The following is a 26,125-nucleotide window of genomic DNA, read 5'->3' as shown; positions in this document are numbered from 1 at the left end:
CCGGCGGCTCGGGGCGGCTCGGGGCCCGGCGGGGTGGCCGCGCTCGGTGCTGGCTGCGCGGCGCCGCGCCGCTCTCGTCCCCGACCGCCTCTCCCATGCGCTGAGGGAGCCCGGCTGGGCCGGGCCGGCGGCCGGAGCGGAGGCTCCTCTCCATGGTCCAGAAGAGCAGCATGTCCCGGGGTTCATACCCACCCTCCCAGGAGATCCCCATGGAGGTCTTCGATCCCAGCCCGCAGGTGAGGCTCCGCGCCGGGCGCGCAGGGGGCCGTGGACCTCGGGATGGGCTGGAGGAATCCCGGGAAGGAGGGGCGAGGGGTGCCTGCCCGCGAGGGCCCCCCCGCCCATTCTCGCAGGTTCATGATGGATGGGCGCTGGGCCCGGAGCTGGGCTGCGGTGCGGCGGAGCGAGGAGGGGTGGGCGGGCTGCTTGTCACTCGTCGCCTTCCTTCTGGTCCCCGCTGCTCGAGTCCTGGGGTCGGTGGGCTGAAAGTGGGGGTGCTGGTGGGAGGATCCGGGCCTTGTGAAGAGGAGGCTCGCGAGTGAGCCAAGGCAAAGGGGGGCGACGCTGAGCACGCTTGGGGGCGCCGGGCGGCGGTGGGTGGGGCGGGGGTGGCACAGGGAGATGGCCGTCGATGGTCAGAGGGCGGTGCCAACAAGGCCTTCGAGGCTGCAGACCCTGGCTTTCGAGGGTGGAGAAGGGGGACAGTCCTGAGCCAGGATTCCCCCTACCAGCCACCTGGGTTTCTTCTATCTTGGACCAATTCCCCTCCCCCCCACGCCCACGCTGGCTGGCCCTTCTCCCCAGCCCCCCTAAAACGCCTCCAAAGTTTGGAAAGTTGGACTGATGCCAACTCACTGTCCTGGAGGGGAGGAAACTGGTTCCCCGCCGGAATGGGGGTCTGCTCTCCCCATCACACTTTTCCTATGCCCCTGAGTTGGGGCGTTCTTGGGCAAGGTGAGTTCCAGTAGAGTGACCATCAGCACAGACCAGGACAGCCATGCCAGGGGATTTCTCTGGGACACGTCCTTCTCCAAGGATAGCATTAACTCCTGCATTGCTGTGGCCAGCCTGAGCAACTGTTATCTGCCGTGGCCGTGTGTTTATGGGTGTGTAGGGGGTCAGGTCAGACCTAAAAATACTTCCTTCCCCCACCCCAGGCCCCTTGGAGCCTGAAAAGCAGCTGACTGGGGCCTTCCTTTCAGCTGTCCCCTGTCTCTCTGAGCACCACTCCCTTTGCCCAGTGTGGGGTGGGAGAAGGGTGTGAGTCTGGGGCACACTGTGGGATCCTCTCAGGTTTGTAGGGAGCCTAAAAACTACTTCGGGAATAAGTCTGGATTGAGAGAAGAGGAGGGGATGGAGGATCCTGGAGGATCTAAAGATTCCCTCATCTCCCATTATCTGTTCTCCTTCTTGTACCCGGGACCCATGAGCCAGAGCCCAAAGTGTGGTTGTGGCTCATCTAGGTTCTTTAGCCAAAGGAAATCTGAGATGGAGGCTGGGGCAGGAATGTGGGGGACTAAGCCCCAGACATCTAACCTTATGGACTGAGTGAAGGCCCAGTGTATGTGTAGAGGGGAGGGTGCAGAAGCAACTTACCCCACAGGAGGCCTACAATACCTGGCTCCTATGGCTGCTTGACATTCAGGCAGCATCCATTAGCCTCATCCAGGAGCCCTGTCAGAGAGGCCAGCAGCCAGCTGTGGGACCTGTGGGACTGTGTCTTAAGCTTGGTTTGAGGCAGGGCTAAAGGGCTTTTAGATTGGTGTTGTTGGGTTGGTACTTTGGGGAAGAACATTAGAGGGAGTTCTTGTCTCCTTGGAGAGAAGAATGTCCACTGTAATTATGAGGAAGGGGTTGAGAAAAAGTCTTGCCAGGGCAGCAGGCCAGAGGTGAGGTTTAATATTTTATGTCCAGGTAAGGTTTTATGTAGCTATGAGTTTTCAAGAGCTCAGAGCCACCATCCTTTCCATACACTAGAAGAGAAGAGTTGGACTCAGGGGAAAAGCCAGGCTGGGCCCCTGGGTTATCCATCAATCCTTCCTCCCTCTGGAGTCCAGACACACTCAACTGGAGCTGAGAGGAAGCAAGAGAGGACTTTCCCATCTCTCTCACTGCACCCCCAGCACTGCAGGCAGCCTTTCCCTTCCCCAGAGGCCTCTGCAGCCTGCCCAGCATCTTAATTAGCTTGGCTGCCTAATGAGCTTCCAGTTCCTCAGACTTTTCCTTTCTCAGCCTATGGCTTGGTTTGGGGGTCCCAATATGAGCCCTCAAGGCTCTGTTCCCTGTTCCCTACAGGGGTTGTGGTCTGAGCCCTCCCTGTGAGATCAGAGACCCTCCCTCCCTTCCGGGCTGTACCACCTCTGCTAGAAGAGGCAGGGGTGGGAGTAGGGCTGTGTGGAGCAAGAATGATATTACCCAGGCTTGGCTGAATTGTTGGCCCTGGTGGGATAAGGGCAAGAAAAGGGCCTGTCTGATTCTACTCTTGTTCTTTCCTGGCCTCTCCAGGGTAAATACAGCAAGAGGAAAGGGCGGTTTAAGCGGTCAGATGGGAGTACATCCTCAGATACAACATCCAACAGCTTTGTCCGCCAGGTAACGGGGAGGCTGGGCTGAGAGTGGGAGGTGGCTCGTTGGCATAGGCTAGCTTTGGTGAGCTGGCCTGCAGCATTCTCCAGGCACTCTTCCCCATGTCATCTGTCACCTGCTTGGAACCACCCCAACACCCTGACACACTGTGACCTCTCCTAGATGTGCTGTCAGCTGCACCCACTGCCTCAGCCCCCACCCCCGCCAGCCCCTCCTCCAGCATCAACCACCAGCCCCTGCGCCTGCCTGCCTGCCTGCCTGCCTGCCTGTCTGCGTCATCTCATTCAGGGACAGCCTGGCCTGCCTCCTCCTGGCTTGCTTCGGGCTGTCACCCACTCCCCCTGCCGGCTGTCTGATTCTATGTCCTCCCCCGGAATCTGTGACAGGGTGGAGTGGAGGCAGGTGCTAGGGAATGAAGAGCTGGGACATTTAGGTTCCAGGAGCCTTGGGTAGGTATGGGTCAGGGAGATACATTCCCCAAATCCAAGCATGACTGTTTAATATGCAGAGAAAGTGTGGTGGGGTCGGCAGAAGTATCTGATTTAGTAGGAGCCCCTCATCCCTCTCTGAAGATAGGGATGTTGAGAGTAGTTTTCTGGGCCTCCTGTACTCAGCCAAGAAGCTACCACTTGCTTCGCTTCCAACTCTCAACCCTGGGCCATCTTAGGCCCAGGGAGAGGCAGTGAGGAGGCATGTGGTTGCTATGACTACTGAGCATCTCAGCAAAACCTGGTACCCAGAAAAGGCGAGAGGATCCTGGGATCAGACAAGGCAAGCAACACATAAAAGAGGAAATGAGCAGGGCATGTGAGGGCAGAGGACCACAGGTGGGAGGACACTTCTAGGGATGAGTCCCTTTCTCCCCAGGGCCAGGAGAGTGGACAAGAAAATCCACCACAGACGGGAGTGAAGGTCTTCTTTTTTATTCTTCTGCCTCTAAACTTGGCACTTGTGAGCTTAAGCTTGACTTGGGAGTTTCTGGAAGGGAGGCCTTCATCCAAGTGTCTCCTAAGAACACAAACAGATGGGGAGTCCTTTTTTCAATCACTTCCTCATCCCTCCTGTTGCAGAACTGGGCCAGGGATAGCACTAGGAAGGTTGGTAGCGTGCTTTTGTTATCCCTGTTGGCAGGAAAGCACTTTGGTTGCTTTTATTCATATTTGCCAACCAGGAGGAGGTCAGACCCCAGCCTCTAATTCTTCCTCCTCCCAGCTCTTAGCTCCTATCCCCAGTAGGTGGCAGGAGTGTTGCGGGGTGGGGGGGTGGGGGGGAGATAGACCTTGCCACATCTCTGAGCTAAATATACCCCAGCAGTTTGCACATGTAGCAACTCTGCTTGTAACCTGAGCCCGTTGGGGGAAATGGGCAGCGTGGGCCACCTCCTAGGCCAGTGGGGCTGGGCACTGAGGGTGCCGGGATGGAGGTGCCCAGCCGGACCCTGGTGGTGGTGAGCTGGGGATGGGGCAGGCGGTGGGTGAGTAGAGCAGCCCTTGGAAAGCTGGTGGAGCCTTCATCTAGCCTGTGGCTACCTCCTCACTGTTTCCTGTTTCTCACTATTTCTGGTGTGTGTGCGTGTGTGTGTGTGTGTGTTTGGGTCAGTGAGCATCTCTGTTTGTCTATCTCTGCATCTGTTTCTCTTGCTCTGTGTCTGGCTCTCTGGCTCTCTGGCTGTCTCCCTCACTCTGGGTGCTTCTGGTAGGAGGGCAGGAGAGTGGGTGAACTGCTTTTCCTTTTCCTTGCTTGGTATCTTTTTGTTTTTTTCCAGCCTCTACTAGTGACCCCCAACTCTAGCCTGTTTTCATGATTTGTCTGGGACAGGGGTGGGCATCTGACCCAGATAATGACCAGGGACCTCTGAGGACAGGTGTAACTTGGTCATCTCCTTCCTGGGTTCCTTTCCATGTCAAGCCAATGGACCTTCCTCTCTCAGTGGCCATCTGTCTGCAATCCTGATCCCTTCCCACATTCCTTCCCATCTCTGGCTGCCACCAGCCCAGAAATCACACATAAATCTAGACCTCCTGTCTTCTGCACTTATTTGGATTCTATCCTCAGGGACACACACCTCTGGGTATCCAGCGTGACTCTGTCACCCACAGTCCACATATACCATAGAACAACCCCCGGGCACTTTTTGTCATTGATCTTTGAAATGTACACATGACTCAGCATGTCCATGACCTGTACTGCTAGATATGGTACATGTGCCTGGTATCTGACACATATATGTTACATATCTAGGTGTCCCTAAGAGAGTCCCTTGTGCTCTGGATTGGTCAGTGTGGTCAAAACTAGTTTCCTGGCACACCTGGGTTTTCTAGCCTGCCTTGCCCAAGCACCTGGCAGTGTAATGTTTGGGAAAAGCCTGTCCTATGTCTTGCTCTTAACCTTAAGCTTCTGTCTGTGCCACCAGAGAATCATGCTGTGGCCTGATTCAGGTAGAATATCAACTAGAAGGGCAGAAGAGGTAGGACTCTGGCTTTCTACACACTCAAGCAGAAAGCAGCATTCATGTTGGTGGCCCCATCATACTGAGCAAGGCTACGCATGCACAGTAATGCAGAGACTTGGGCCTTAGCTGGTGTCTGTGGTCTCTTGAAGGGAAACCACTAGGCTTTGGCTGAGACGTCTTAGTGATGCAGTGGCAGGGTAAGGAAGGAGGAGCGGGGCCGCAGGACTTGTCCCCTGGCACTCCTCCTCTGCCCTGTGCCCCTATCAAGTTCCCACTCCTCCCAGGGCTCCAGGCAGCTGTCCTTGGATCTGCCTTAACCCACTGCTTGCTGCTGCTGCTGCTGCTCTTCTCAGGGCCACTGTCTTCCCATAGAGTCCCTCTACCTCCTCCTAGGCATCATGCTAGGTTTCCTAGTATGGGGTTTGAGAGATTATGGTGGGTGGCATCTAGATGCCTTCCTTCCAGGCCTAGGAGCCAGGGAGGTAGCTCTGGTCCTGAGCTGGCCCCTTCTGCTTTCAGGGCTCAGCGGAGTCCTATACCAGTCGGCCGTCAGACTCCGATGTGTCTCTGGAGGAGGACCGGGAGGCCTTAAGGAAGGAGGCAGAACGTCAGGCCTTAGCTCAGCTTGAGAAAGCCAAGGTGAGGGAGATGTGGGAGGGGCCTGCTGGCATGATTTCCCTACGGGTTTCCAGATCCACGAGAGCCTGAACTGATCCAGAGTCAAACCCTGGCCCATCACTCCAGTGGTGCACCCTTGACCCCCATGAGTCTCATCCTTCCGCTGTAAAATAAGGGCCATATCAGCTGCCTCAGTATGTGGTACTGTTTCTATACATACTGGGTGCTTCATACGCACTAAAAGTACCTACTTCTTCCTGAATCAAACTGCTTAGGCTGGAATTGAAGCCCTGATTTTTTTCCCTTTTTTTTTTTGGTCGGTACTGGGAATTGAACTCAGGGCTTAGCATTTTCTTTCTCTTGTTTTTTTTTTGTTGGTTGTATGGCTTGAACTCAGGGCTTGGGTGCTATCCTTGAGCTTTTTTGTTCAAAGCTAGCTCTCTACCACTTTGAGCCACAGTGCCACTTCTGGTTCTTTTGTTGGTTAATTGGAGATAAGAGTCACTTGGACGTTCCTAACCAGGCTGACAACCTTGATCTCAGCCTCTTGAGTCACTAGGATTTACAGATGTGAGCTACAGCACTTGGCAGGCCTTCCACTTTCTAGGCAAGTATTCTACTACTGAACTGTTTTTATTTATGTTATATACCCTAAGCTGGCCTAGAATTTACGATCCTCTTATCTCTGCCTCCAAGAATTGGGATTATAGGTGTGTGCCACTACTCTAGGCTATTTAAATTTTTTTTTTTTAAACTTTGAGACAGATTCTTGCTACATTGCAGAGGTTGGGCTCAACTCTTGATACGTCTGTTTCTGCCTCAAAAGTGGCTGAGATTACAAGTGTGTTCTACCACACCTGGATAAATGCCAGGTTTTTAGCCGGACATGCTCTGAAATCATTGTTTGCTTTCTAACTGAGGTGATAAAGCACGATTACTTAGATGAACTTGAAAATCATCATTCATTGCAATACTGAGAATTGTGGACTTCACAGACAGGTTAAACGTCTGGAATGATTAACAGATCAAATATCTAGATAAATGGCAAATACTTAGTATTAGTTGTCCCAACTAGTTGAGAATCTGAGACAGGAGGATCATTTGAGTGCAAAAAGTTGATGTCCAGCCCGGACAACATATCAAAACTCTGACTCAAATACAAAAACAAATGAAAGAGAAGAGAAAAAATTAAGGCAGAACACTCTGCTCCTACCCCTCAGTTTGATTTCCCTGTACAGAAAACCTCAGCTGGCATAATAGACCATGAAGAAGCAAGATAAACACACAGGAAAGAAAATCCTGGGATTCTTCCTCAAGGGATATATTATTCAGATAAATGGGAATTTTTAATCCCCATTTCCTAAATGGGGTGGTGGGGCAGGAAATGTTTCTCTTTTTTTCTTTACTTTATCCTGTTATACTAAAATAAATCCTTGCTAAAACTTCAAACTAAGTAAATGCAATGAAAATAAAACCTACATAACTTCATAGGATTTTTTGTGGGAATTAATGAGATACGTGATCCTGAGATCTCAGCATTCAAAGTAGCTGAGATTACAGGTATGAGTCACCAGTACTTGACTTTAGTGTGCTTTTTTTTTTTTTTTTTTTTTTTTTGCTAGTCCTGGGGCTTGAACTCAGGGCCTGGGCACATCCCTGAGCTTCTTTTGCTCAAGAGAAATCAAATTCAGATTTGTTTGTTTGTTTTGCCAGTCCTGGGGCTTAAACCCAAGGCCTGGGTACTGTCTTTTTTTTTTTTTTTTTTTGGTTTTGCTCAAGGCTAGTGCTCTACCACTTGAGCCACAGTGCCACTTCCGGCTTTTTCTGAGTATGTGGTGCTGAGGAATCAAACCTAGGGCTTTGTCTTGCTAGGCCAGCACTATACCACTAGGCTATGCTCCCCACCCTGAACTCAGGTTTTTATGCATGCTAAGCAAGCACTCTACCACTAAGCCACATCCTCAGTCCCTTGTGTACATTTTAATGAATTATTTACAAAGTAAACATCTGGATAATCACCATCTCCATTATTATTATTGTTAGGCTTTAGCTCTTTTGTGTCAACACTCGCCATTTTTGTGTACCTCCTAGACTAAGCCAGTGGCTTTTGCTGTGCGGACAAACGTTGGCTACAATCCATCTCCAGGAGATGACGTACCCGTACAAGGAATGGCCATTACCTTTGAGCCTAAGGACTTCCTGCACATCAAGGAGGTGGGCTGAGTGCCTGGCACCTGGAAGGAAGATAGGAGTGGGTGTCAGGAGACAGGCAGCCCAAGCTATCGTGGGGGAAAATGTCTCCTGAGCCAGGCTGCTGTGGGACCTTCGGCAAATCTCTCCACCTCTCTGAGCCTCTGATTTTTCATTGGTTAATGGGTGGTAATGCCTAGGTCACTTTGTCATGTGGCCTGTGGCTGGAGTGGTGATGGGCTTAGAGTGCATAGGTATCTGCATTTGCTCCTGCCTGCCTCCAGCAGCTTGGGTCCCAAAGAGGCAGGAAAGACTTTCCTCTTCTCTTTAAGGGAAGGGCACCATGGTGAGAGAGGGTGATAGTTCTGGTATTGTCTTGAGAACTGGGGGCATGGCGGGGGGGGCTCTCCTTGTAGGCTGGAGCTGGCATAGAGGTCTTTGTGTGCAGGGTGAGCAATCCAGTGGTTCCCTGGAGGGGGGCTGTGGCTTGCACCTCCAGTGCAAGACCTTCGGGTCTCTTCCACCTTACCTGCTGTTGTTTGCAGAAATACAATAATGACTGGTGGATCGGGCGGCTGGTGAAGGAGGGCTGTGAGGTTGGCTTCATCCCCAGCCCCGTCAAACTGGACAGCCTGCGCCTGCTGCAGGAACAGATGATGCGCCAGAACCGCCTCAGCTCCAGGTGTCTGGCTAGGGATGGGGGGCCCTGCCACCCTGGAGAGGCTGCCAGCCAGGTCTCAGGACTGGCCTCAGGGAGCTGCTTGTGGGGTGCTGGAGGACCTCTGAGGGCACAGCTTATGACAAGCCTGGGTCCCCTGCCTGTATGCGCACCCTGTGGCTCACCAGCTCCATTTGCCTCCCTGCCTACACAGCAAATCAGGTGACAACTCCACTTCCAGCCTGGGAGACGTGGTGACTGGCACCCGCCGCCCCACACCCCCTGCCAGTGGTAAGAGTTTTGCTGCCAAGCTCAGGGATGGGAAGGTACTCCTGGGTGGGCTGGGCTCCCCGTTGCCTGACCCCTCCTCCCTCTAGCAGGGGGTACTCCAGTCTTGAGTCCCCCCTCACCTAATGAGTACCCCCTCCACGGGGCATAGTGTACCCCCAGTAAGCTGCACCTGTCGTGTCTCTCCTCTCCCTCTTCTTTGGTAGCTCCATCTCTCTGCCTACTCCTCCCTGCCCCCATTCCCCCCCCCATTCATTTCTCCCAGCCCTGTTCCATTCACCTCTTTTTCTTTCTTTTTTCCCCATCCCATCCCTGTGTTCTGTTCTGTGTCTCCATGCTCATCTCACTCCTCTCCTCCTCACCTCCCTCTCTCTCCATCTCACCTCTGGTCCAGGTAATGAAATGACTAACTTAGCCTTTGAACTAGACCCTTTAGAATTAGAGGATGAGGAGGCAGAGTTTGGGGAGCAGAGCAGCTCCGCCAAGACTAGCGTTAGCAGTGTCACCACCCCACCACCTCATGGCAAGCGCATCCCCTTCTTTAAGAAGGTAATTGTGGCTGGGTTCCTGTAAGGTGGGTGGTGAAGGCCCAGCTCTTGGCAAGGAAAGGGGGCTGAAGAAGATCGATGCATACGAGTTCATGCTGTGGACCTCAGGGCTTTCTGCTAAGCTAGAGGGAGGGCTGGGGTGGGCACATCCCTCTCCACATACAACCCCACCTTGGCCATTCACTCACCAGGAAGGGGTGGCTCTTGCCCTTGGAATCTTCTGCCCTGTAGAAGCAGGGATAGTGGTAATAAGACATGACCTTTGGTCATTACCAATGCAATGAAATATTCCAACGTGTGCCCCACTCTGGCTTGGGAAGTGGGAGTGAGATGCCATTCCTTCTTTGCCCTTTATGTGTAGGCACATAAGGAGGGTCTCTTGGCTGCAGAGCAAGACAGACAAGGGACCCCTGAAAGGAGGTGGGGTTGCCACATTTGCAGCTTTTTTTCCCCCAAGAGGTAGAAGAGGGGTGGGGATTGTCCAAGTCCAGTGGACTAATGATTGGTCCTGCCTCCAGCCCTGGCCAGGACTACTTCTTGCTTCCCCTTGGCATGGGGTTCCCTTCCCTTTCTGGCTCTGTCTGTCACTAACACGCATGCCCTGTTATCTCTCCTCGTCTGCCGCTCTCCCTCCCTCTCTGGTCCTGGCTCCTTCCTTGCCCTTTGCCCCTGCCTGGGTGCCCTCCCCTTTTTCCTCTCCCCTTCCCCCTCCCCCTCCTGGCAATCTCTGGACCCAGCCAAACAGAAGCAGAAGTCGGTGAGTATCACAGCTTTCTGTGTCCCCCTCTCCACCCCTGGGATGAGCTGGGTGACCTTCTAACACCCGCTCTCATATCTGTCCTCTCTTCCCTACCCTTCCTGGTCCTCCCTCCCCAACCCCTCCTGGATCCCCACATCTGGGCTCTGGGACCAGGGGGAGGAAAGGCTGCATGGTGGGATCTGGAGGCTGAGGGAGAGGGTGAAATGCCATCCCCACTCTGGGATTTCCCCTCCCTGCTTCCCCCACCCCAGACAGAGCATGTGCCCCCGTATGACGTGGTGCCTTCCATGAGACCCATCATCCTGGTGGGACCGTCGCTCAAGGGCTACGAGGTAGGATGCCTAGAGGGGAGCGGGCCAAGGGACCCAGAAAGATCCACAGACCCAGAGGAAGCCCTGAGAGGGGTCTAGTTTCCCAGGGTGTCCGCCCCAAAGGATCACAGAGATCCAGAGAAAACTCCTACAAGGGCCTGACCCACAGGAGACCCCCCTCAGAAGGCCTCAGTCCAGCGAGGATGCCTCTAAGCCCTCCAGAGATACCACCTAGAAGGACCTTTGAAATCAAATTACATTGGAGTCCTAGCCCCAGAAGGACCACCCTCTCCCCGCCACACACAACAGCGGGCCCTTCATCCCAGCAATTTCAAAAGAAGGTGGATTGTGAGGGTCCGAGCTCCATCAGGCCACCCCGCGGGTGGATTTCAATTCCTGACTTCTCCTCCCCTCCAAACCCTCAACGGCAGGTCACAGACATGATGCAGAAAGCTCTATTTGACTTCTTGAAACATCGGTTTGATGGCAGGTAAGACCCTGGGAGCTGACTTCCCAACCCCACCTAGAGATGAGCAGGCTCTCTAGAAGGACAAGCCGAGGGCTCTGAGGCTGAGGGACAAGAGGGAGGCCTGGAGGCCAGGGCCTGGGCCTGGGTTGCTCATTCTAGTCTAGCCTGACCCTCAGTTCCCTTCTGTGCCTCATCACTCAGGATCTCCATCACACGAGTGACAGCTGACATTTCCCTGGCCAAGCGCTCAGTTCTCAACAATCCCAGCAAGCATATCATCATTGAGCGATCCAATACCCGTTCCAGCCTGGGTAAACTATCCACCTCCTTTTATTCCTCACTTGCTCTTCTGGATCATGGGGTGGGAGATGGAGAGTCTCCAGAAGCTTCCTTCTTTCTGCTACCTCCTGGGCACTAACTTACACCTCCCTTTCCATGACTCCATGTCTCCAGCCGAGGTGCAGAGTGAGATTGAGCGAATCTTTGAGCTAGCCCGGACCCTTCAGTTGGTTGCCCTAGATGCTGACACCATCAACCACCCTGCCCAGCTCTCCAAGACCTCGCTGGCTCCCATCATTGTTTACATCAAAATTACCTCTCCCAAGGTAGGTGCAGGGGCACGACCTGGGTATTGTATGGTTCAAGAGGGCTCTGTAGCTGGCCTGCATGGCTTTATACCCTCTGTCAGACCCATGCTGTGGACATGAGGAAGATGTCATGAAATGCACAGCAATCTGCACAGGCCTTGGACCACACGTTTCGTCATGCATTAGCTATTACTGATGTGATTCTCCGGTCTGTTGTTTCTACCTTGTCTGACTCCACCCTCAGACTGAATAAGTGAAAAAATTCTGCTTTTTGTCCCTGTGTCACTCGGCTACTTGGCAATGGAGAGGTCTTTCCTGGCTCCTGATGTCAGCTTTTTTGTAAATTTTTTATTTCTTATTATGCTGTCCTCATTTGCACTTGAATAGAGAAAGTATTGATAGGAACGCTGATTAACATCTTTGTCATGTTGCAGTTCCTTGCGTTTTCTCTTCTAGATGTTAGTGAAGACTTGAGGAACATGGAGTTTAGGGTGAAGGTTTTGAAGTTGATTTTTGTTCTTCTGTTATTAGGAAGCAACCAGGGCCTTGTGCATTCTAGATAAAATACTCTTCTATTGAGCTCAATCCCCAACCTTAGGCTTTTTTTTTTTTTTTTTTTTTTTTTTTTTTTTTGCCACTCCTGAGGCTTGAACTCAAGGCCTGGGCACTGTCCTTGAGCTTTCTCAAAACTAGCATTCTACCACTTAAGCCACAACACCACTTCTAGCTTTTTCTGTGTGTGGTACCAAGAAATCAATCCCAGGGCTTTGTGCATGCTAGGCAAGCACTCTACCACTAGGCCACACTCCTGGCCCAGCCTTAGGGTTTTGTGGAGTTTTTTTCTTGCTTTACTATTATTGTTTGCCACTCCTGGGGTTTGAACTCAGGGCCCGAGCACTGTCCTTGGGATTTCTCAAGGCTAGCATTCTACCACTTGAGCCACAGCACCACTTCTGGCTTTTTTTTCTCTTTTGTTTTCTCTTCTCCTCTCTCTCCCTCTCTCCCTCCCCCCCCCCCCTTGTTGGCCAGTTGTGAACTCTGGACCTGGGCACTGTCCCTGAGCTTTTTAACTCAAGCTACCCCTGGAGCCACAGTGCTACTTCCGGTTTTCTAGTGGTTAACTGGAGATAAGAGTCTCATGTTCTTTAGTGCCCAGTCTGACTTTGAACAGCTATCCTCAGATCTCAGCCTACTGAGTAGCTAGGATTACAGGCCTGAGCCATCACGCCCCATCCATCTTTTTCTATGTACGTGGTACTGAGGAATCAAACCTGGGTCTTTGTGCATTCTAGGTAAGCACTCTACCACTAGGCCAAACTACCAGGCCCCTGCTTTATTTTTTATTGATGTATATTAATTATACAAGGGGTCTCATTGTGATATGTCATGCGTATATACATATAATGTGTGTGTGTGTGTGTGTGTGTGTGCGTGTGTGAATGTGCTCATCTCAGTACTTGGGCTTGAATTTAGGGCCTTTCACTCTTGCTTAGTTGTTTTACTCAAAGTTGGTGCTCTATCACTTTAGTCACACCTCTACTTTTGGCCTTTTGCTAGTTAATTCGAAATAAGAGTCTTTCAGATATTTCTGCCAGTGCTGGCTTCAAACCTCAGTCCTAAAATCTCAGCTTCCTGAGCAGCTAGGATTGTAGGCGTGAACCCAAGCACTCTGCTAACAATAGTGTGCTTAGCTCAGATTCACACCCCTACTCTTGTAAGGTTTTGGAGTTAGAATCTTTGCTTTGGTTGATTTACATATTTATTTGTTGCTGTTTGTTGTTTTCATTAAGCTTGGGGTTGGGGGAATTAGTTAATCCTTAAGTCTCAATTAATTCACTTACAAAATGGCATTTCCTCTCTGGTGTAATTATATTTTTGATACTGAGAATGGAATGCCTTAAGCATGCCAACCACACACCTACCATCAAGCTGCATACCCAGCCTCTGTTGTCCTGAGGGAATTGGAGGTGATAGATGTAAAGATCCCAGTAGACTCTGACTCGTGATGGCTTCAAGTGCTTGTGACTGCTGTCCTACAGTAGCAGTTGGGAGCTAAGAATCCAGAGCTAGTTTCTTTAAGTTTCCAATGAGATAAAAGGGATGATGGAATATAAGTTCTTGAGAGTGTGGAGGTTGAAAGATCAAATGAGGTAAAGAATGCAAAAACATTTTATGATCTAGAAAGTAACATGCTCATAGAGGTTACGGTGAGGACGCTTGAGTTAAACTGGATGGGTTTCCTACCCAGCGCTATCACTTACCAGCACTGTGTCCTTTTGGCAAGTTACCTGACATCTTAGTGCCCTAGTATTGTCATCTGTAACAAAGGCATTCTCCAGTGAAGACTAAGTAGACTGATCATGCAAGATTCCTGGTACCCACAAAGGTACTGTGTGTGTGTGTGTGTGTGTGTGTGTGTGTGTGTGTGTGTGTGTGTGTTTGCATGTGGTATTGAGAATTGAACCCAAGGCTTCATATTTGACAAGTGCTATACCAAGTTCTATTTTTGTTGTTGTTGTTGTTTTTTGTTGTTTCTCTATGTGGCTTGAACTCAGAGCCTTGCACTTGTCTTAGCTTTTTTGCTCATAGATGGTACTCTACTACTTGATCCAGAGCTGTACTTCTGGCTCTTTGGTGGTTAATTGGAGATAAGAGTCTTATGGACTTTACTGCCTGGCTGGCTACTGAGCCTCTTGAGTAGCTACGATTAAAGGCATGAGCCACCAAGGCCCAGCCCAGTTTTCTTTAATGTGAAACAATTCTTTACTCTTTCATGACACTGACATCTTAGTATAGACCAATTAATTTTGTAGGCTGTCCTTCAGTTAGAGTTTTATATCTCCATATGATTTCCTTTAAACGTTGCATTTTGTTATAGTAATAATATGAGGGTAAAATAATAATAATAATTATCAAATGGGATTTTTTTTTTGCCAATTCTGGGGCTTGAACTCAGGGTCTGGGCACTGTCCTGGAGCTTTCAAAAGGCTAGGCCTCTACCACTTGAGCCACAGCTCCACTTCCAACTTTTTCTGCATATGTGGTACTGAGGAATTGAACCCAGGGCTTCATACATGCTAGGTGAGCACTTTATCAGTAAGCCACACTCCCAGCCCCTCTAATGGGATTATTGTCAGACTGAATTGAGAGAACAGAAGGCACAGAGCAGTTGGGTAAGGTGACATGTCTCTTACCGGTAGTGGTCACAACTACTCATCAAACCAAAACAGGAAGATTACCTTTCTGTTCTGCCAGCCTGAGTGAACTTCGCACCACACCATCTCAATAAAAAGCACCATGAGTACTGTTAACGTAGGTTGGGGGAAGTGAGGCTGAGGGATGATGAAGCCCACAGAAAAGGTTGGGCACTGGGAGAATTACTGTCCTTCAGATAGAGAGCCTGAATTCACGTGGGGTGGACACAGGCCGGATGAGGTCATTTTTGCAGAGGTGCCCAGGGATGAGAGTCATGGAACATTCCACAGCCCTAACACTGGCTCTGCACTCTGACTCCAGGCAGAATCTGCCTTTATGACTTGGTACATTGCCTGGATCCCTCTAATTCCTTCTCTTCCTCCCCCCCCCCCCTGCCATTCTTGGAGCTTGAACTTGGGCCTGAGCACTGTCCCTGAGCCTCTTTTGCATAAGGCCAGTACTCTACCACTTGAGTCACAGTGCCACTTCTGGCTTTTTGTGTTTATGTGGTACTGAAGATTTGAATCCAGGGCTTCATGCATGCTAGGCAAGCAGTCTACCACTAAGCCACCTTCCCAGCCCCAACTCCTTCTCTTTTCCCAAACCAGGTACTTCAGAGGCTCATCAAATCTCGAGGGAAGTCTCAGTCCAAACATCTCAATGTCCAAATCGCAGCCTCGGAGAAGCTGGCACAGTGTCCCCCCGTGAGTGCCCAGACCTTGGGTAGGAAGGGGAGAAGGGTATTTGGTTTCTTCTGGCCTGCACTGAAGACAAAGTGACCAGAAACACCTGGGCCAAGGTCTGTGGGTGTATACTGATCTTGGGAAAGACAAGCAAAGGGCGGGGGGGACCCAAGCAGGGAGTGAAATGCCCTCTCTCTCCTAACCATGGCTATCTCATTTCTAGAAGGAGGTAGTTGGGCTAAGTTGGACTAGCAGACTGGCAGGTCTACCAAATCCTGTTTTCCACCATTCTCCACATCCCTAGGCTTTTTTTTTTTCTTCCTGGTCTGGGGCTTGAACTCAGGACCTAGGTGCTAATACTGAGGTTCTTTTTTTTTTTTTTTTTTTTGCATTTTTTTTATTGTAATTAGTAAAAGGGTTACCTGATATTTGCCAGATAGAAGATGCATTAATTCAGGTACATTGATACCCTTTCAAATGTCTTGGTACCCATTTCCCTCCCCCCCCCCCCCCCCGAGGTTCTTTTGCTCAATCATAGTGCTCTACCACTTGAGCCAAAGCTCCACTTCTGGCTTCTTTTTTTTTTTTTTTTCGTAATTTATTGAAGATAAGAGTCTTATGGACTTTTCTGTCCTAGCAGGCTTTGAATCATGATTTTCAGATCTCAGCCTCCTGAGTAGCTATGAGTCTCACAGACTTTCCTGCCCTGGCTGAATCACAATTCTCAAATCTCAGCCTCCTGAGTAGCTAGGAGTAAGCCACAAGCAACCAGCCAGGCCAAGCCACCAGGCTTCTTTTTTTATTTTTATTTTGGCCAGTCCTGGGTTTGAGCTCAGGGCCTGAGCACTGTCCTTGGACTTTCTCAAGGCTAGAGCTCTACCACTTGGGCCTCAGCACCACTTCTGGCTTTTTTTCTATGTATGTTTGTGCATGCTAGGCAAGCACTCTTTTACCACTAGGTCAAACTCCTGGCCCCCGACCAGGCTTCTTTTTAACTTTGTCCTCCAACTCCCTTGGCTCCACCCACTGCACCCAGGCCACACCCTGAACCCCTTGGACACGCCCCTGCTCATCCCAGCCCTGCCCCTAACCCCACCTTCACAGGAAATGTTTGACATCATCCTGGACGAGAACCAATTGGAGGATGCATGCGAGCACCTGGCAGAATACTTAGAAGCCTACTGGAAGGCCACACACCCACCCAGCAGCACACCACCCAATCCGCTGCTGAACCGCACCATGGCTACTGCAGCCCTGGCTGCCAGCCCTGCCCCCGTCTCCAACCTCCAGGTACAGGTGCTCACCTCGCTCAGGAGAAACCTCAGCTTCTGGGGCGGGCTGGAAGCCTCGCAGAGAGGCAGCAGCGTGGTGGCCCAGCAGCAAGAGCAAGCCATGTAGTGGGTGCCCCTCCCAACTTCCCTCCAGGTGTGGAGTACAGGGAACACTGGGAAGGAAGGGAAGAGTTTTATTTTGTAAAGAACATGGTGGAGCGGCACATTTCTGATGTCTGTGGTTTTTGATGGGGCTGGGGCTGGCCTGTGCTGCCTCTCCTGCCCTGGTTTTGCCTGTTGGACATGAGACCTGATTGAGCCCTTATTAAGACCAGAGACCAATGAAGAAAACAGGAGAAAGACGTACTCGCTGGACTCCCGAGGCCTTGCACTTGTTTTTGTGTTTGTTTTTTACTTAACGGCTGGCGCTTTACCGCTTGAGCCACATCTCCAGTTCCTCCACACCCATTTTAGACCCACAGGGCAGAGACGCTGTTCCTCTGTCAGAGCCTTCACTTCCTAGTCCCTTAGAAAGGACTCAGACAAGCATCTTCTATGAGTTGGTGCTGTGCCAAGAAAGGCCCTCCTGTAGGTATCCATTGGGCCTCACCTCCTCCCGTGGGAGCCACAACCCATCGTCCGAGGTCACACCATTAAGTCTATGGTTCTGAGTGTAGAGCCGGATAGACTCTAAGAAGCCTTCTAGGCTGCTGTTTTCCAAGCCTGTTTTCAGCAACAGAACCCACTTGTTTACCAGGTCCCCAATAAGCACTTCTGTGCTCTTTCTCCACTGAAACCCCAGAAGCACTTCTGTGCTCTCCCTGTCGCCACCCAGAAAACTGGGTCGCACAGCAGAAACATTGGCTCAGGGTCACACAGTCCAAGGTGGCAGGGTGTGTGTAGAACCTGGTCCTCTTGCAACCTCCCTGGCAACCTCTAGTATCCACCTTCACATTGCGTTTGGTGGTGACAGCCGGGAACCACCTGGAGAATCTCCAACTGGGAAGGGGCCCCTTCAGCTTTTCTAGCTGGTTGCATTGCACACTTGTTGTGGCAGCGGAGGGATAGTGCCAGCCCTGGAGACCCATCCAGTTATCTAATGCGTTGGGTTCTAGAAGCCCGGGATTGAAGTCTGGTGCAGGCTGCAGAAGCGAGGGCCAGTGAGTTTGAGTTGAAATGTCTTCATGTATTCAGAAAAGTGGAGGCATTGACTGACCTAATGAACCACTGGTGAGAGGCAGCGATACTAATGAACTGCTCATGGTGACTAACCCTAAGGCACTAATGCTATGCATTGAGGAAGCGGTGACTAACTCCTTGTCAGGGTTACCTTGAGAAATCCTGAGTCCTGACTTACCACGACGTGGAGCCCCCCAGCCCTAACGGTAGTGCACATGTGCCCAGCCTTGTCCTCTGGCTGGGTTGTGGAACCATCTGCTCAGGCGTCGGGTGCCCCTTCCCTAGAGCCAGTGCCCTCCTCCTTCAGCCAGGCTGGGTGTCGTGGTGGTGCCGTCACTAACCTGCCTTGCTTTGTTGTGTTTTTCTCACCCCTCCCTGCCTGATCTGCATGGTGTGTTGCCGTCTGTCTGCTAACCAGGGACCCTACCTTGCTTCCGGGGACCAGCCGCTGGAACGGGCCACCGGGGAGCACGCCAGCGTGCACGAGTACCCGGGGGAGCTGGGCCAGCCCCCGGGCCTTTACTCCAGCAGCCACCCACCAGGCCGGGCAGGCACCCTGCGGGCACTGTCCCGCCAAGACACATTTGATGCTGACACCCCCGGCAGCCGAAACTCTGCCTACACCGAGCCGGGAGACTCATGTGTGGACATGGAGACTGACCCCTCGGAGGGCCCAGGGCCTGGAGACCCTGCCGGGGCCGGCACCCCACCAGCTCGGCAGGGCTCCTGGGAGGATGAGGAAGACTATGAGGAAGAGCAGACCGACAACCGGAACCGGGCCCGGAATAAGGCTCGCTACTGCGCGGAGGGTGGGGCTCCGGTGTTGGGGCGCAACAAGAATGAGCTGGAGGGCTGGGGGCAAGGAGTGTACATCCGCTGAGGCCGCAGCCGCGCAGGGGAGAAGGGCTCGGAGCCCGGGAGGGGCGCGGAAGAGGGGCGCCCCGCCCGACGTGTGCCCCGCCTCCTGGGGGCGCTGTCTCCCTCCTTTCTGATGCCTTTGCTCAATGTCTGGGGTTTCTTTGGTGGTTGTCATTCCAGCTTCTGGGAGGCCTTTAAGCACCCAGCTGTAGGCTTTTCCCTACTTGTTTGTGGTTGATGGTTGTCGGATACCCATCTTCCTGAACTGGCCCATTTCCCCCATCTTAGGGGGCCTCTCCTCTCCCTCTCCCAAGAGAAAAGGTGCACTTCCTTCATCTTTCTACTCGGGGCTTTAGGTGAAGGTCCTAAATGAAGAGGGGCCCTTCTTTTCTCAACTTGGGGTATTTGGGAAGGGTTGGGTAGTTTGGCTGGAGAGGGAAGCCTCGGAATCTTCCCCATGGGGGCTCCCTTTCCCCACACCCCAGATTCAAGGTCCATCACCGTGCCCACCCCTGTCCCCAACTTTGTGGCAGTATTCTCTGGTAGGTGAAAGTTCCAACTTGGACACCCAGGGGGAGTATTGTCTTGGGGAGGGATCTGAGTGGAAACACAGACATCAGATGTGTATCCTCTGCCCTGTATGATCACCTCAAAGCCCATGGCAGAGAACTCAGAGGACTGGACAACTTGAGATGCTGCTACCCACCCCACCTCCATGTTTCAGCCCTTGCCTACCCAGGAATGAGCTTTGCCTACAACCTCTCCTGCCTGCTGCCATCAGAAGAGGGGGGGGCCCTCTGCATCTGAGCCCCCTCACATCTCCGTGCCACTTGGGTGTGGAGACCATGAATAGTCTGGTCCACCTCATTCTAAACCAAAACAACAAAACACACACACACACACACACACACACACACACACACACACACAGGAAAAAAAAAAAAACTTGCTCCTTCACCTTCATTCACCCTGAGGCCTCAGGGGAGAGACCCAGTGGGTTGGCACCCAACAGGTAACCACTACTCCCCAGGGGTCACCTGGGGACCCACCTGGGTCTCCCTGGTGGACTTGGCTGCTGCTGCTTCTCTGTACTTGCCTCTTGTGATCCTGTCCTTTATCAGTGTCCACTTCCCCCCAGGGGAGGCCTTGGTAGCCCCCTCACCTGGGGTACCCTCCACAACATCCCTGTAGCCCAGCAGCCCTGCCCCTCCCCCAGCATCCTAGCTGGGCCAGAGAGAGCCAATTGTGCCAACGAGGACTGGGCCCTGCCAGGCTGTCCACCTCAGGGATGGGTACTGCACGCCTGTCTCGCCACCTCCTGTGCCAATGTTGTCCCACCCTCACCTGGGGGCGGGGTGCAGCTTTCACTTACTGGTTAGAAGACACCACTGCCCAACCTTCCCCCCCACCACCCCGCTGCCCCTCCATGTCCTGTTCCCTATCTGTCTGTCTATTTGTCTGTACTCCTGTAGGAGAAATATTTTGCCACATATAAAACCGCCGTCCTGTCCTTTGCGGCCACCTCCTGAGCTTGCCTCTTTGTTCCCACCAGCTGTCAGCTCAACGACCTCACGACCTCACGCGCACGAGGCACTGCCTCACACACACAGGCACGTGGGAGCTCTGCCCACTTGCAGGAAGGGGCGGTGCAGGAAGCTGTGCGGGGGATGCTTCTGACACATTCATCTGCAGGACTGACAGGAACTGCGTGGCTGGTCTCTGCTCCCCATTCAGCTGCGAGCTCAGACCTTTACCTGTCTCCCCCACACAGTACAACCTGGGGAAATGGGGACTGAGGTGCCTCTGGGGATGGTGGAGAAAGATTTTTCTGCTCACTGAGCTTCAGCAGCTGGTGGAAGGAGGGGCTGAGCTTTCTGCTCCCCTCCTGCCCAGCTCATGCCCAGTGAATCAGGTTTCCAGTGGGGAGATGATCGACTTGGGTGCAGATAAAACTAGGGACTCCCATCAGCCGTGTCTGAGGTAAGAAGAAAGCCATCTGGTGGCTGAACTCTCTGCCATCACCAGCTGGCAGGATGTGGAGTCTAACTGCTCCTACAGCTGCCACTTGCGTCCTATGTTATGTGGCAGCTGCAAGCCTGCTCACCTTACTGTGTTTTCTTTTCTTTGGTGCCAGTACTGGGGCTTGAACTCAGGGCCTGAGTCTCTGTGCTCAAGGCCAGCACTCTACCACTTGAGCCACAGTACCTCTTCTGGCTTTTTCTGTATATGTGGTGCTGAGGAATCAAATCCAGGGCTTTGCGCGTGCCAGGCGAGCTCTCTACCACCAGGCCACGCTCCCAGCCCTCAGTGCCTCACTTTCTTTCCTCCTCCTTTGTGGTATTCATGCTGGCCAGAGTGCCTCTTTTTAGTGCTGTGTTTGGTGGAAGATACTCAGTGCGTGTAAACATCTCTTTCTCGACATTCTCCTCCCCCCCAAAAAGGGTAGAAATGCTTAAAACACTGCTGTTGCCCCTGACACCCTTCTGTGCCCCATCCTGACTCTTAGCCCCAGCCCCACTTGTCCTTTTCCAGGGCTGATGGAATCCACCTACGTGAGCTCTGGAAGTGGAGCTGAGGAGCATGAGATTCTGTACTGAGTGAGCAGTTTTCCTCTGCTTTCCTTCCACAAGCTTCCCTTTCTTCCTCAATCCTCTTAAATTTGTATTCACGTTTTTTTTTAACACTCCAAGTGCAGATTTTCAGACTGCAGCTTCCTCATTCTAAGTCAACCCAATACCAGCACATTTCTAACTGTATGCCAGGCACTGGTGAATAAGATACAAACCCTATTCCGGCAGGAGTGGCTCATGCCTATAATCCTACCTATGCAGGAAGCTGAGAGCTGAAGATCCCAGTTCCAAGGCAGAAACATCCAAGGGTTTCTTATCTCTAATTAACCAGCAGAAGGCCAAAAGTGGAGCTGTGGCTCAAGTGGTAAAGCACCAGCCTGAGCAAAAAGCTAAGCTAGAGAACTAGGCCTTGAGTTCAAGTCCCAGTACTGGCACACAACACCAAAGCATACAAAAATTCAAGGATATAAATATTTCAAATAGACAATCCCTAGTAATAGTCACATGTGGTTGAAAGAAAAAGGCTGAGAAATCTACAGGCCCTTTGTAGAAAATGGCTCTGCGTGGCTGTTGTGTCAGTAAGTAGCTGGAGTTCCTTTCAGAGCACCTGGAGGAAATGCAGAAGCAAAGGCACATTTGGAAGAGCTGGACCCATGTGGGCAAGGACAGTACATGCAGAACCTGGGAGATAAACGTGCACATGCAGGTGAGGCTGTGCATGGAGGCTCTGGACTGTGAGAATAGGAGGTTGCTTCAAATCCAGGGGGATAATGGACAGTCGGTGAAAGCTTATGAGTTGAGTAACCATAGTTCCTGACCTTTGTTTTTGGAGTATTAATAGGGCACGAAGAGGATGTTCTGGACAAGGCAGGAGGACCAGTTAAAAATGGCCTTTTCAGTGGAGGAAAACCAAGAGGGCTGTAGGGAGACAGCCACAGCAAGGTGGAATGTGATGTCCACAGTCTCTCCTTGATTCGAAGCAAGGGGAGCAGAACCCCCAGAGAACTGCGGGGTTTTCTTAGAATGACAGAATGGAGTCTGAGACTATTCCACTTTTCTCAGCCCGAGACTGCTGTGCTTTCCCCGCTTCTCTTTTGTTTTCTGGGGTTTGCCCAGTTTGTGCAAAGAAGGAAATTACAACAGCTTTCAGTTTTCTTTCTTTCCCTCTTCTCAGCAGACCTTCTGTTTCTCTTCTGGCTTGTGTTCCCTCTGTGAGCCTGCCTGCTTCTACTACCTGTGCTCCAGATAATCTGGTGGCTGAGGTAGGACAATCACTGGAGTCCAGGAGTTTTAAATCAGTCTAGGCAACATAAACACTCCTTTCCAAACCAAAACTGAAACCAAAAGACCAACAGAAGACTGTTTCTCTCCATGCATAGTGGTTCATACGCATAATCCCAGCACTCTAGAGGCTGAGGCAGGGGAATCATGCGTTCAAAGTCAGTCTAGGCTACAAACAAGCTGTAGCACAACCTGAAACATATAGAGAGCTGTGCATCAGTGGATCATGCCTGTAATCCTAGCTACATAAGAAGCTGAGATCTGGGTATTATGGTTCAAAGCCAGCCCAGGCAGGAAAGTCTGGGAGACTCTTGTCTCCAATTAACCACCAGAAAACTGGAAGTGGTGCTGTGGCTCAAGATAGTTGAGCACCAGCCTTGGGCAGAAGAAGTTCAGGAACAGTGCCAGGTCCTGAGTTTGAGCCCCCAACCAAAAACAAGAAAAAAGAAATATATAGTGAGACTATCTCAAAAAGAAAAAAAGAAAGAAAGAAAAACAACTCCCATCCCAAATGCTTTTCTTCTGTTGGGTTTTCTTATTTATTTCTTTATATGTTTGTCTATTTATTTAGGTTCCCCCTCTCATAACAAAACCTTGTGCTGAGGGCTGACTTTCAATAGATCACAAGGGAATTATACAGAATGCTGAGCCAGCGGCAGGTATCTACAAATGGTTTAGTGTCAGGTTCCACATGCATGTATGTTGCATGAGTTTGTTTGCTTGTTTTTTGTGGGTCTCAGGGCTTGAACTCTGCCTGGGCGCTGTCCCTGAGCTCTTCAGCTCAAGGCTACCTCCTTACCTTGAGCCAAGCCCCACTTCCAGTTTTCTAGAGGTCAACTGAAGATGATTCTCAGGTCCTTTTGTGCCTGGGCTGGCTTTGAACCTGAAGCCTCAGATCTCAGCCTCCTGAGAAACTAGGATTACAGGTATGAGCCCCTGTGCCTGGCTGTTTGTTTGTTTGTTTGTTTGTTTTGCTATGTGGCAGGCTTTGAAAGCCAGGTTCTTCTGAGTGCTGCAGTTATGGGTGTGAGCTCCTCCACTGAGTTTTCTCTTCGGGTCTTTGCTGGAGATTTCTATCCTAGCCCTGTCTGAACTCAGACATCACTTTTGAGATCAACTGCCTGACCAAGTTGTTTGTCAGGTGTAGAAAACATCTTGGTGTCCCCCGGAGGGGCGGGGCGGGCGCGGGGAGAGGGGCGGGGCCTCCCCATAGACGGACAGGCATTAGGACCAATCATCAAAGCCCCTCCCTGGGCTCCCGGGCTCCTCGGCAGCCAGCAGGCCTGGCCGTGGAAGGCGGAGGAGCTTCCCGGGACGGCGGCCGTGGGCCTGGCGGCGGGGGTGCTGCCGACCCCACGGCCTCGTTCTCCACCCCGGGCCCCGTGCAGACCCCGTCGGTGTAGGAACTGGCTTCCTTTCCCGCACCTTGCACAGGTTAACCTGGGTCTCCAGTCTCCACCCCGTCCAGCTGAGCTGCAGAGGGCGTCTCTCCCCAGCAGAGGCTTTGCACTGACCTAGAGCAACCACCACAAAAAATCCCCGGAAAAACAACACAAAACATATAGGAAAATATTTTTGAAAAATCTAAAAGCTGCTGGGGGAAATGTCTCAGGTGGTAGAACTTCTGCCTAGCATGTGTGAGGTCCCGAGTTCAAAACCCACTATAGAAAAGAAAAGGATTAGAGCAGAAAAACTCAAGCGGCATAGAGTAAACATCCCCGGTCACTCCCAGTTTTTCTTCTCATTGGAACCAGCGTTATCAAGTTTTAGAAGCATTTTTTTTTTTTGCCAGTCCTGGGGCTTGAACTTAGGGCCTGAGCACTGTCCTTGGGTTTTCTTCGAGGCTGGCACTCTACCACTTGAGCCACAGCACCACTCTCCAGCTTTTTCTGCGTATGTGGTACTGAGGAATCGAACTGGGTCTTCACGTGTGCTAGGCAAGCACTCTACCAGTAAGCTATGATCCCGACCCTCAGGAGCTTTCTTTATGTATGTATGTGTGCCCCAACACTGGGACTTGAACTCAGGTTTTGGGCACTGTTCCTTAGCTTTTCCGCTTAAGGCTCTTCCACATAAGCCTTAGCTCCACTTTTGGCTTTTGGGTGTGTGTGTCAGGGAGGGGAGGGGGTCATGGGGCTTGAACTCTGGGCCTGGGCGCTGTCCCTGAGCTCTTCAGCTCAAGGCTACTGCCCTACCCCTGGAGCCACAGCCCCACTTCCCCTTTTCTAGAGATTGGAGATAAGAGCCTTACAGTCTTTAATGCCTGGGCTGGCTTTGAACCTTGATCCTCAGATCTCAGCCTCCTGAGTAGCTAGGATTACAGGTGTGAGCCACTGGGCCTGGCTTACTTTTACTGGCTTTTTGATGGTTAATTTGAAATGAGTCTCATGGACTTTTCTGCCTAAGTGGTTCAGGCAGTCTGGGTAGCTGGAGCAATGGCTTCATATCTCAGTCTCCTGAGTAGCTATGATGACACCCTTGAGGCACCAGTGCCGGGCTCTGAAGCAATCTTCACATACAGCAGCGTGTATTCCATGGCAGGGGAATGGCACATCTCTCTGATGGCACTTACTTGGCTCTCCAAGTGTGGGCCATAGATCAGAAGCAAGGGCACCACTGAAAAGCTTGAGAGAAAGCACTCCTGGGTGCCAGCAGTGCTGGCCCACAGCTGCCATCCCAACACTTGGGACATGGAGGCAAAAGAATCTACAGTTCTAGGGCAGCATGGGCGGTGCAGTGAGAACTTGTCTCACTAAGCCAGTTCAGAAGTGTTGGTTCCAAATCTGCATTTTTTAAAAATGAGGCATTTTTTAAAAATGAGGCTTCCCCATGTTTCAAGAACCTATGAAAAGTTGACATTGCTCTAAAGACTTTCCCCTCTCTAACATCCAACCCTGTATAGTACTTGGTCTCACTTCTGCCTTCATTTCCCCAGGTCAACCACAGGCACTTGGTTAGGCTTGGTTGAAATAGGCTACCCACTTTGGGAGTTGAGGGATGGTGGGGGGGAAGAAGGCCAGGCTGATTCTTCTATCTCTACAGCCTGACTTATGAGGTGGTTCACACGTGTCCTACCAGTGGTAGCAACATGGAGGAGACTGTTCTTCAGAAGACCCACGTCCTCATATGGGATATCATGAGGCAGGAGGCTCTGTGCTCCAGCTGGAATGTTTACTATGCTAATGCAGAGGTAAGGACGCCCCTGGAGCTGTAAGGAATCTCCAGTGCATGTGTATGATGTTATCTTGTTACTTACCCCTCTGAATGTCCCTTCTGCTGCCTGTGCAGTAATGGCCTAAGAGCATCTCCACGTTGTGATGAAAATTTTACATAGCAACAAAACAATTGCTAATGTACATGCACCAATACTTAACATAGTGCAGTTCTAACAGTGTTTTGAATCCTAGGTGGGGCATGATGAGCTCTAAGACAGCCTGGTAGCTTTGTCTGCTTCTGGCAGTTTTCTTTTCCTTCCTTCCTCTCTCTCTCCCTCCCTCCCTCCCTCCCTCCCTCCCTCCCTCCCTTCCTTCCTTCCTTCCTTCCTTCCTTCCTTCCTTCCTTCCTTCCTTCCTTCCTTCCTTCTTTTCTAGACCAGGGCACTGTCCCTCAGCTTCTTTTGCT

General features: G+C 51.6%; 1 protein-coding gene across 2 annotated transcripts; it reads left to right on the top strand.

Moving 5' to 3' along the window:
* On the top strand, positions 1–20,179 carry Cacnb1 (calcium voltage-gated channel auxiliary subunit beta 1). Of its 2 annotated transcripts, none has more exons than XM_090350748.1 (14): positions 1–236; positions 2,506–2,592; positions 5,558–5,677; positions 7,748–7,870; positions 8,392–8,528; positions 8,719–8,795; positions 10,078–10,097; positions 10,352–10,432; positions 10,843–10,901; positions 11,082–11,191; positions 11,334–11,485; positions 15,271–15,366; positions 16,450–16,635; positions 18,214–20,179. In XM_090350748.1, the coding sequence occupies exons 1-14, from the start codon at positions 153–155 to the stop codon at positions 18,673–18,675; spliced, it is 1,794 nt and encodes a 597-aa protein (XP_090206874.1). In that variant the 5' UTR covers positions 1–152; the 3' UTR covers positions 18,676–20,179. The 2 variants fall into 2 exon arrangements, with proteins under 2 accessions (XP_090206874.1, XP_090206873.1); XM_090350747.1 differs by lacking the exon at positions 10,078–10,097 and adding an exon at positions 9,187–9,341.
* Positions 20,180–26,125: the final 5,946 nt, after the last annotated feature.

Source organism: Megascapheus bottae, chromosome 17, assembly GCF_031878675.1.
Source record: "Megascapheus bottae isolate mThoBot1 chromosome 17, mThoBot2.hap1, whole genome shotgun sequence".
Lineage (NCBI taxonomy): Eukaryota > Metazoa > Chordata > Mammalia > Rodentia > Geomyidae > Megascapheus > Megascapheus bottae.
This window is presented reverse-complemented; position numbering and strand designations above follow the sequence as displayed.